The 12,209-nt window shown below is 44.5% G+C and overlaps 1 protein-coding gene across 1 annotated transcript in view; it reads left to right on the forward strand.

Annotated features, from left to right (window-relative positions):
- The first annotated feature begins 8 nt into the window (after nt 1–8).
- CILK1 (ciliogenesis associated kinase 1) overlaps nt 9–12,209 on the forward strand; it is a 34,359-nt gene continuing 22,158 nt past the window's right edge. The window contains exons 1-4 of the mRNA XM_022582136.3: nt 9–114; nt 3,465–3,519; nt 7,945–8,066; nt 9,060–9,139. Of these exons, the coding sequence (XP_022437844.2) occupies nt 14–114; nt 3,465–3,519; nt 7,945–8,066; nt 9,060–9,139 (358 nt within the window). The 5' untranslated portion in view covers nt 9–13. The remainder of the gene's footprint in view (nt 115–3,464; nt 3,520–7,944; nt 8,067–9,059; nt 9,140–12,209) is intronic.

Raw genomic sequence — 12,209 nt, forward strand, 5'->3', positions numbered from 1 at the left:
GAGCGGGCACACCATGAATAGATACACAACCATCAAGCAACTCGGGGATGGAACCTATGGTTCCGTCCTGCTGGGAAGAAGCATCGAGTCTGGGGAACTGATTGCTATTAAAAAGTAAGTTTTATCCTTCATGCTCACGAATCCATCCTCAGTGACACATTGTCAACATAGTTTTAACTCTGCGCTCTCCATTCTTCATCTGTGAAAAGTTTCTACAGGGGAGGCATGGAGAAGAATCTCAGACATTGATTGCTGTGGGTTAGATGACTGTGAACTCTGGGATGCTCGTGTTAGAGTCTTAAACACATCCCCAAGTTAGACGCACTACTTTGCATACAGCTCTAGTACTTGTTCCAAGGATCTTCTCATATGGGGAGATAGTAACAAGCAGATTAAGAAATACTTTATAGGAAAGGAAACTGAAACTGAGAAATGAAATGTTATTTTGGATCCTTTACACACGTGTGATAGTCTGGTGACTACGGTTTTGCTCCCCCCACCCCACTCGCCCTTTGCAATCTGAGTCCAGACCCATTGTATTAGTTATCTGTTGCTGCATAACAGTTTACCCCCCAATATTGTGGTTTAAGACAACTATCTCACAGTTTCTGTGGGTCAGGAGTCTGGGCCTGGCTTAGCTGAGTTCTCTGCTTTGGGGTCTCTCATGAGGCTGCAGTCAAGCTGCTACCTGGTGCTGGGATCTCATCTGAAGGCTGGACTGCGGAAGGATCCACTTCCAAGCTCACTCACATGACTGTGGGCAGCATTCAGTACCTTGGGAGTTGTTGGACTGAGGGCCTTAGTCCTCTGCTGGCTCTTGGCTGGAGGCTGCCCTCAGTCCCTTGCCATGTGGGCCTCTCCAAAGAGCAGCTCACAACATGGCAACTTGCTCCATCAAGACATGGAAATCAAGAAGGCAATGAGAGTCTTCAACCAAGATGGAAGTGACATCTTATTGCATTTGTAAACTAATCACAGAAGGGGTATCCTCTCAAACTGCTGTATTCTATTAGTTAGAAGCAAGTCATTAAAAGAAGGGGGGTTAGGCCAGTTTGTGAATACCAGGAGGTGGGGTGCTTTGGGGACCATTTTAGAGTCTGCCTGCCACACCCATCTATATGCAGTTGCCTTCTCAACATCTCCATTTGGATGCCCTGAAGACACTTCACACTCATCATACCCAAAACTGAACTTACATCCAGCATATAATGCCTGTCTTTATAAATGACACATTTCATCCCCGCAAAGCCTGGGAGTCCCCCGACACCCCTTCCCTGTGCCCCAGCATTGGTCGTCTGGTCCTATAGACTCTAACTACCAGATGTTTATCTGATCCACCTACTTCTCCACTTCCCCACTGCTAACCTCCCATTCAACTCATTATCATTTACCACCTCTGCCTCTAGAATACTTTCCTCTCTAGGGTTCCTGGCTTCCATTCTTAACCCTGTCCATTCCAGCCTGAAGGGATTATATTAAACATATGAGTCTAATTGTCTAAAATCAATTGTACCAAACCTTCTTTGCTGCCCCATCATGTCCCCTTGTCCCACCTGACTTCAGCGTGCTGGGGTGTGCAGTGATGTGCCCGCCACCAGGATTCCACCTCAGGTGCATGTGGGAGACTCAACCAAGGTGCTCCTGCTTGTTCCACAGAAGGTCCCCAGCAGAACTGAGCCCCCATTGCCCACTGCAGTGTCAGCTCTATAATGTGTCCTTTCGTGGGTTTCCCCCCTCTCTGTTCTCAGGTTCCCTGCTCCTTGCCCTGGGTTCCTGGAATCACCTCCCAAATCAACTCCCTGCACCCAAGTCCTTACCTCAGGCTCTGCTTTCAGGGATCCTAAAGGAAGAGCTTTTAATGTCTTCCTATCAGTTTTAGGGTCAAGCCCCCAATTTTACAACTTGCTGTTTCACTCGGCCCCTGCCTGTCTTCTCTGGCTGCATTTCCTCCCACTACTCCCTTGCCTGCTTTGTCCTGGCCACACTGGCCTTTTGGCTTCTTGAACTCACCAGATACCTTTCTGCCCTCTGTCTTCCCATGCTACTCACTACCCCACGCCTCCGACCAGGCCAAATTCTCCTGGTCCTTCAGGTCTTGGTTGAAATACCACTTCACTGGAAGGCTGTTTCCTGATACCCTAGACAAGATTAGGTCACGTTGGGGTCCACTTTCATGGTGCCCTGTCCCTTCCCTTCATGGCACTCAGCACAGAAGTCGATGGATGACCTGCCTTCCTGCTCCGAGGTCGGTTCCATGAGCAACGTCTTGCCCATCATTGTATCCCCAGTGTCTGGGCCTCTGCCACGTGTAGCAGGGGCTAAAATATATCTGGGGCATGAATAAAGGAAATGGTCACTCAGCTGGGAGACAGTGTGACATTGGGACAGACTCTCAGAGTGAGGGGGAGAGATGAGGGTTGATCTGTTATTAGCCAGCAATGAGACCCTGGTGAAATGGCATAACTTCTCTGTTTCTTAGTTTCCACCCATCCCATCTGTCTCATGGTGCTGCTATAAGATTCAAATGAGACGATGTGGTTGAAGGGCCATGAAAGAGAGATTTAGATTTCTGGCCAGCTCACCAGGCTGTCTGTCTCTCCCCTCAGGCTCTGGACCAGGGGTTGGCACACTTTTCCTGCAAAGGGCCAGACAGTAAATGCTTTAGGCTTTGCAGGCCATGTGGTCTCTGTCATAACCCAGCTCTGCTGTTGTAGTGGGAAAGCAGCCATGTATCATATGCAAGCAAATGAGTGTGATTGTGTTCCAGCAAAACTTCATTTACGGAAACTGAAACTGGAATTTCAGATCATTTTCACATGTCACAAATTATTATTTTTCTTTTGCTTTGTTTTTCCCAACCATTTAAAAGTATAAATGCCATTCTTGTCCCATGGGCTGTATAAAATCAGATGGTCGGGTGGAATTGGGCCATAGTTTGCCACCCCCTGTACCGGAGTGTCCATCCCTGTGCCGTCCAACATGGTGGCAAGTAATCATATATCATTTAAATTTAAATTTAAATTAACAGTTCAGTTTCTGTGTTGCCCTAGCCTCACGCCAGGTACTCAGTAGTCACCTGTGTCTAGTGGCTACCATACTGGACAGTACAGGACATTTCCACCAATACAGAAAGTTCGATTGGACAGCTCTGGTCCAGATAAAATAAGCCTGGGCGTTTTTCCTCCAGGGCAGGGTTAGCTAATTAGTGACAGAGCAAGACAGCAGTCCAGGCCTCTTTGCAATGCCCTCGTGCTAACTCTGCTGGGAAATTTTGTGCTGGAGGATTGATTGCACTGCCGGGTTTTTAAATAAAATGCCGTTTTGGATAGTATAGTATCTGGTAGAAACTGGAACCCACTTTAAGCACTGTTCATTAGGTTCAGAACGAAAACTTTTTTTTTTAAGATAAAGCATAGCCAGTTACTGGGAATAAACGTGCTATTTGTTTCTTTCTTCTCTTTTAGAATGAAAAGAAAGTTTTATTCCTGGGAGGAATGCATGAACCTTCGGGAGGTCAAGGTATTTATTAATACACAAAGGGATAATTTATGGTATGGTTGATGAAAATAGCTTTATACACGCATAGATTTATAGTTGATACAGTTTGAATTGTTTCACTGGTGTTGAAAAAGGAGGCAGTTGATAACGCAGCTGACAGCTGAGAGGAGAAGATTGCTGTGCTATTTATGTGTGTGCACTTTTTTTTTTAGTTTTTTGGTGTGTGTGCATGTACTTCTTTTTAAACCTTGGTAATAGTGCTGTTAACTAAACCACAGATTTATTCAACTTTCACTAGTCTCTCACTAGTGTCTCTTTTCTTTCAAATGGTGATGAAATATACATAGTACTTACCTTTTGACCATTTTTTTAAAGCTTTGCACAGTTTTGTTTACATAGCAAACTGGACAACATTAGAAAATCTGTCATACCATCCAGAAGTTGAACATATGTAACAATGACATTTTGTAGCCATCTCTGGAGAAGCCTCCTTTGCACATTTTCTGCAAACAATGCCTATGCATTAAGGTTAACAACAACTCAAAGGAAAGTGGCAGGTTGCCAGGTAGATAATCAGAGAAATAGTCCAGACTGTTAGAACAGCGATAAAGGTGTCCCGTGCTAGAACCCGAAGGACTCAAAATAGATATAGAATTGCGTATTTGACCTAAAAATGGTACAGTTCAGTGGTATTAAGTACATACATAATGTTGTACACCCATCAGAATGGCCCATCTCCAGGACTCTTTTTATCTTGCAAAACTGAAACTCTATGTCCATTAAACAATAATTCCCCATGAATCCCTCCTCCCAGCCCCTGGACAGCACCATTCTACATTCTATCTGTCGACTACACTAGGTACCTCATATAAGCGCAATCATACAGTATTTGTCATTTTTGTGACTGGCTTAATTCACTTAGCAGAATGTCTTCTAAATTCATCCATGTGTCAGGATTTCCTTCCTTTTTAAGGCTGATTAACATTCCACTGTATGGATCTACTATATATTGTTTATCCATTCATCCATCGATGGACACTGGGACACCTTTGGCTATTATAAACCTTCCCATATCTTTAAACTCCTTTCCACTGGCTCCTTGTCTTCAGTCTATCAATGTGCCCACCGTTCTGTCTAACCAGGCTCAGCCCTCCCTCCCCTGGAGCTCCCACCCCTTCCCCTTCTTGACCTTACCTTCCAGAGCACCCCCTCCGCTGTCACTTCCCCCCACCACTGACTTTCCACTTAACTGAATCAGGCATTCACCTCTGCAACTCTACGGAAGTTGCTCTCCTAAAAGCCACCCGCTGTCAAGTCCAGGATCATTGGGACTTCCCTGGCGGTCCAGTGGTTAAGACTCTGCGCTGCCAACACAGGGGGCGCGGGTTCGATCCCTAGTCGGAGAAATAAGATCCCACATGCTGTGCGGCGTGGCCAAAAGATTAAAAAAAAAAGTCCAGGATCATTTTCTCAGACATTTTCTTGTCTGTGGACCACTTCCTCCTCTCTTTTCCCAGGTCTCTGTGACTCTGCTTTGACCCACCTCTTCTACCTCTTCTTGCCTTTCACCAGTGGTTCTATGATTTCACCCTTTAAGTATGGATAATTCCTCACATCCTCTTCTCAGCAATTTTCTCCTTTGCTCTGGCTTCTCCTCCTGGGTGATTTTATTCATTTCCCCTTGCTTCAGCAGCCCCATCACATCTTTTATCTTTCTTATGCATTTAGACCAGGGGTCAGTAAATAGCCCACTGCCTGTTTTTGTAAAAAAAAAAAGAAAAGAAAAAAAAATGTTGGAACGCAGCCATGTCCATTTGTTTATATATTATCTGTGGCTGATTTCACACTACACTGACAAAGTTAAGTAGTTGTAGCAGGGACCATATGACCTAGAAAGCCCAAAATATTTACTCTCTGTCCCTTGACAGAAGAGTTTGCTGACCCCTGCTTCAGTCCCATATATCCAACTGCTTAGTGGACACCAGCATCTGAATTTTCTAGAACGTCTGCCTCCCTCAGTGCTTATATTTTCTCCCTCTTGTGTTAATTATCATCTACCCCTGCACTCAGAAACCGTAGCTCATTGCAGTGGCCTGTGCTCCCCACTCCCCACACCTCTCACCTCCCTAGCACTCAGCTGTTCACTCACACACCATCTACCATTTACTGAGCAGCTGTTATGGGCCAGGCAGCACCTTACGTGCTCTGTCTTATTTCATCCCCACAACCACCTGATGAGGAAAGTCTTAGTATCTTGAATTTCCCGATGGGCACAGCTGAGGCCCAGAGATTCCGTAATTTGCTGGAGGGAAACACAGCTCTAGGCAGCAAAGCTTGGTCTCAAGCTCAGGGTCTGTCAGAAGACTTCAGTGGGCATCCACCTGGCATCCAGGCAGTTCTCATCCCTCCGACACTGGGTGGCCACTTGCTCCCACACCCAATCTCTGAGGGGCTCCGTCCTGACGTGCCCTTGCCCTCCCACCGAGTTTGTCCAAGCCTGATTCTTCCTTCAAGTCTCGTGTATGAGACTCTCACCGACCACTCAGAGCTTGCAGATTACTCCTCCTTGAAGCATCCCCCTGATATGCTCCCTCTCTGCCTGATACGACTGTCCTGCCTCTACATCTTTTTGGAAGCCTTTCCCAAGCCAACACAAGATGCCTTCTTTCTGGAAATATACCTCTTGAAAATGAATCACATGAAGTTCTCCGCAAAATTAATTCATGTTTTAAATTAATTCTTTTTCTATTAAACTGATATAGACTTTAACTTGCCCTTGAGCCTCACTGAGAAACGAGAGCTGGAGCCACTGTTAGACTTGGGCCAGTAATTCATGCTCAAAACACACTTGCGGCAGACGGTATCCTACTCCTTGCCTAGAATTCTCTTCTTGCAAAGCTTTGAAAATGACTTCATTTTCCTCTGAATGAATCTGCCCTGTTCATTCTGCTGCTCATCCACTGGACACGTCAGCCATTGCTGGTGGTGCATTTTAAGCAAACAAGCAGGAAAGACGCCTGCAGTCCATGAGAGTCTGGTGAATGCTTACAAGTTAGGCAATGCTTGCTACTCATGGAGAACCAGAAATCCAACCCAGCTAGAAAAAGTAATCAGCCTGTTGGGTCATTCTGGAAGGATTTGGCCATTTGGCCAAAACAGCTGAGTATTTCCTGCCAGAGAGGCGCTTGGCAAAAGCTTGTCTTTCAGGGAAGAGGTTCCAGAAGAGTCTTATTTTGTTCTCATTCACTGGCCATATTTCCTCCCTCTTCCCAGCTGCTTGAAGTAACTCGGTCATATTGCACATTCCCCAGCTCTGATCCCTTGGGTGCGTCGTTACTGAGTGTCCTTCCAGATTTGGACACTCATGTTAACACTTTCATCTTCAGACATTCTGTTTGTTTTATGGAAGGAATGTTCCTTTGAAGGAAATTCAGAGATAAAGAGGGCTTTACAATTTATTGTTATCGGACTCACGTCTCTATGAGGAAGAGGCTTTTTGAATGAAAGGGCTCAACCCCCTGCCACGGTGACCCCTTGAGGCATTCTTGAAGGAGACAGTCTATCAAATTCTGATCACCTGGTGAGCAAAACCCACAGTTGGGTGTCCGGCTGTCACACATGAACTGGATTACTGCTCACCAATATGAAAGTGTATTTGTTCACCGTGGACAGAGCTAGTGATGCAAACAGAAAATAGCTTGCGCACGGCTGCGCTCACGTGTATGTTCCAGGAGGAGGAAAACCACACATGTGCATGGGGAATAATCAGAGGGTCACTTACCATTTTCTGAGCCACCCTCTGTTCCTCATCCCCTGCCTGACTTTTTTACCTTTGCTGTTCTTGGAAGCAGAGGTGTCTCTCCCATCTCACCTCAGGGTCTTTCCAATGAGATTTCTCCTCCTTCTCCCCTCCTTCTTCTCCTCCTTTAACACTCACCTTGTAAGGAGTACTATACGTCCCATGGACACACACGCGTCAGAAGAAAGTTGGGAGAATCAGGCTGCCAGCCTCTGTCTGAGCAGTTTCCTGTTCAGAGTGTCTGCAGATTGCTGCCTGGTGATCTCAGCTCCCAGCAGCTGCCTCTTCAGTATCAGATCAATCAAAGCCTCAGTGGATTCCCCTCTGGCCACTTTCATGGCGTGGATTCCATCACCTGGAGGGAGTGCACCTAAAATAGCCCTGGCCCACTGCCTGGTCCTGGGGGCAGCCAGGAGTTCCAGTTATGGTCAAGTTCTTACCTCCTAGTCAGTTAATTGACATAGTTTTTCTACATAAAGTTAATACCAACTTCAGAGAAATACCATTTATTAACACATTGTCAATAACAAATGAATTGTGGCACTCTGTGGTTCTGGAATTAGGTGTTTCTCCCTAAGTATATGTGGAATTACTTTTTTCAACAACAGACTTGCTCTAATTTTTTGTTTTTCTTCTTTGCCTTTCAGTCTTTAAAGAAGCTCAACCATGCCAATGTAGTAAAATTAAAAGAAGTTATCAGGGAAAATGATCATCTTTATTTTATCTTTGAGTACATGAAGGAAAATCTTTACCAACTCATTAAAGAAAGGTACAGTGTGGTCATCATGATCTTAGAAATAAATGTTGCAAAGTGGATGTGTTTTCTTTCTGCTTTTGTTTATTGTGGTCATGCTGCTTGGCCTTGGCTGTTTAAAGCTGCCCATGAGATGAGGGGCCCCATCTGCATTCCTGCTTTGGAGGCCCTGTGATAACGGCAGAGAAGCTGCTTTCAGTGCAGCCGTCTTGAATGTCTTAATGGGTTATTCACCCTAACAGGCTCAGAGATTTAACAGATACTCTGCAGCTCTCCTTCCCAACAGGACTGTATGGGCAGAGTGACCACAAGTGAGGGGTGTAGCAGCTTCATTCATTCTGAGCCATCCATCGGAACTTCCAGGTTCCTTTCAGTGCCTTTCTTACTACAGTGCACAGGGCTCGCACGCTGGGAAGACAAAGAAACTAATTAAAGAAACTTACCTCTGATGGTCATTTTGGACTTGACAAGTAAACCATGTAGAACCTCTTGGGCACATTTTCCTGGTGGCAGTTGAATGCCATTCTGAGCATCCTTCTGAGTGATTTCAGTGAACAAATATCATTTGCATTGTCAATAACAGCAGAGAAGCTGTGTGGTTTGCCCAGCCAGGGAAAATGTCACTATCTACCGTATCTCATAAGCCCTTCATCTGAAAGACCTCAGATTTTCCCCATCAAAAAACTTTAAGCTTTAATTATATTATGGAGAGAGGAGACTTTTATATGATACATTGGAGGGAATTTGTTTGTTTGTTATTAAATGTTTGATCGTTTCTTTTTTGTAACATGACTGATTTGGTGCTTATAAGGTATGCTCTCTTACATGGATAAGCAGTTGTTTTTCTTTGACCTTTATTATCAGAGGATCTAGTCCAATTAGCATGTCAGCAAGTGTTTTCTTAAATTCTTACTGTGTAACCAAAAGAACATGAAAACAGGGGCTTTGTTCTCATTAACAAATTTCATAAATCTAGACTTATAACTTTTTTTCCTCTGCCCTATACAGAAATAAGTTGTTTCCTGAATCTGCTATAAGAAATATCATGTATCAGATATTGCAAGGACTTGCATTTATTCACAAACACGGTAGGTGATTTGGAGTATTGTGCTTTGGAATAGCAGTGAAATGCTGTCATCAGGTAGAAGATGTAGGAAGCATCAGTGTCTTTTGTAATTGACTCTCAGAAAAAATTGAAGAGTTGAGAGGCTGACAATGGATTTTGGAATACGTTATCTTCTGTAGCTTGATTTCTGAATTTCCCTCATTATTTATCATGTCTGTGTGTTCTTATTCGTTAGGCTTTAACATTAAGCTTGTTAGTTACAGATCTAAGGTTATTCCTGACCGTTAACTGGTGTGTGAATCAGGAACCTACGATTAGAATCCATAGAAGCTTCACATATGATGTTTAACCTGCTAACTAACACTGCTTTGCTGTGGCTTTTCATTTTTTTAATGTATTTCAATTTCAGCTTGTTCAGAAGGGTGCAAAGTGGTCTAACAAGATCTATGCAATCCAGGAAAATAAAATACACTTAAAATAAGCAAAGAAAAAGGCAAAACAAGGCACGGACATAGCCGGGGTGAGGTTAATTGACAAAATGCATGTCAGCAAGTTTTACTTAAGTAGAAGAAGCAGGCTACAGATGTGAGCCTGAGTTTGCTGTCAGACAATGCAGAATGTGAAACACGACCAGTTACAACCTACATGGTTCCTCCAAGGTAAAAACAGTTCAGTTGCCCAAGAGAAGCAGAACTCTTCTTGGTACTGATACCAGAGAGGTTTCTGTCATGGATTCTTATGTAACATGACTTTATGGTAAACACAGTGACAAGTTACATGGGACAGTTTCAGGTCATCTTCCTCAATATAGGCCAATTACATCACCTGATCAGAGAAAATGGTCCTACTGGGGCCCAGTATGATTCACTCTGGGGATGGTCTGGTGAGTCCAGGGAGAGATTTAAGGCATCCAGAGGTATGGATGGTCATATACCCTTCAGGAAATCCTCCATCACTATTGTTCTTAGCTGAACTTTTGAACAGTATTGAGTAGCAATGCATTTGAGGTTATATTTCCAGCAAGTCCTGAGGCATTACTAGTTTGGGTTACTAACTGGCCACAGACCCAGCTTGGGTTGGGTCGATATGTTCTCATGAACGCAGAGCCTCGGGATGGACGTGTCTACCAGGGGAGCCAGGAGTCCCTCAGAAGGCCATTTGAGGTTGCTTTGACATACAGACAGATGGCAAGCTGATCTTGCACAGACAGAAATCTGTTCCCTCCCAGTCTAAGGGTATCATTGCCATTGCAAATATTGCACCAACAAATGAGTTTCATTACCCAATAAGGAAACTGGGCGGAAGCCCTTTGATGATACAGTCAGTTCAGATTTGACGCAAATTGGCAGTGAGGGGAAAAGACATTGTGCTGCATGGTACGTCTGGGACCCTTCCCAGCCTGCTCTGTGACCCCTAAGCAGCCATCACATTTAGAGGCCAAACAGAGGCTGTCTGTACAAGTTCTTGGAAGCTGCGGGCATGTGCTGAATAATTCGAGAGTGATATGCAAGCCCGTGAACCAATTCTAGTAAAAAGTTTTCAGTAAAAGGTATCTCTGATTCCACTGACACGGGTAGAAGGAGCACTTTTGCCACAAGAATTTCCCAAGGGATGGTATGAGTTTGCAAAATGCTGAAAACTTCTGGTATGGTGTCTTTAGGGACACGTAGGAGGAGAAGGGGCACTTACTAGATTTGAGAGCCCAGGAAAAAGAAATGGTGGGAAATCAAAGGGATTCTCCAAAGAGAAAGGTCAACCAGAAGTTTTCACGTAGGGACCCGTCATAGTGTCTCAGTTACTGGGGCTCTTTGCTCAGTACTGGGAACGGCATGGTGGATCTATAAGAAAGTTGATATGTGTTGGCTTTCTCTTCCTTTCCTTTTTGTTGCTTTTTGTGAGACTCAGATAGTTGTTGCCAGAAAGAACTTGTATCCTTTTATCCAGGTCTCTACCAAATCCCATCAAATCAATGCAGATGCACACACACACACACGCACCCATACTTGTGCATACACACGCACACATCTGCGTGTACACATGCACATGTGCACCTACACATACACTCTCCCCCCAATACCCACAAATGCACATGTATGCACACACACACAGTACATATTCGTATTCAGTAATTTAGCATCCCTAAATTATTGTGTCAAAACACCTCTTTGAAACTCTGCACTGTCAGTCTTCCTTGCACACCTTACATACTCCGATTGTGTTCAGAAATGGTGGAAGGGAAAGCTCAGTTTAGGACGGTCAGACCTCCTTTGCTTTTCTAACCCCAGCACCATGCTTCTCCCTAAGATTCTTGTGGACACTCTCCCCCAGCTAAGTGCCAGTCCTAGTCTGAGCTTAATATCATTTCATCCGTTACCTTATTTGTTTCCTTGCCAGTTTCTCAGGTAGAGAGGACAGATGGTATCTGTTCCTTTCAAAGGAGAGGAAACTGAGGTTCAGAGAGGTTTAAAGACCTGCCAAACGCCCCACTGCATTAAAGCGGTAGAGCGGAGATTAGCTCCCGTATCTGTGCCCGTTTGCTACACTTCTCTAGAAAAACCTGTCTCTCCTCACAGAGAACAGAGAACAAGAAGTGAAGAAAGTGGTGATAGTAGTTGGAGGTGGGATGGATATTCATTTTGCAGGTTCTATCTCATTTTCATTGATAAATGATTTTTGAAAACTTTAGAATGGTTTTCATACGGTGTTGACTTAACTTTGGAGCTTTATGTTGTTCTTTTCCTCCAGTCACGGAAAAGAAATAATCAAAAGCACTTTGCAGATTTGTCTTGTGAGTTTCAGGCTCCTCCCTGTTGTCTGGTTCTCACTGTGAGAAGGTGCATTCTGTCCCTAGGAGTGGACTCCTTTGGGAGCAGAGAACAGAGCTGCAGGTGGTTGCCATGGCCATGGTTCATGTCAGTGACTACTCCCCCCCACAGGGAATGAAAACTCAGCTCCACTTGGTGCTGATCGAGCAATGCCAAAGCAGATATACTTTGCAGGAATTAAATAATTAATGCAAACCGTGTTTCATCCTTGCCCTGCCCTTACAAATATCCATGCAGGAAATCCAGAACGCCTTAGGTAGCTTAAAG

Source organism: Delphinapterus leucas, chromosome 10 (assembly GCF_059928025.1).
Source record: "Delphinapterus leucas isolate spDelLeu-1000000601 "Yukka" chromosome 10, BTC_Dleu_Yukka2, whole genome shotgun sequence".
Lineage (NCBI taxonomy): Eukaryota > Metazoa > Chordata > Mammalia > Artiodactyla > Monodontidae > Delphinapterus > Delphinapterus leucas.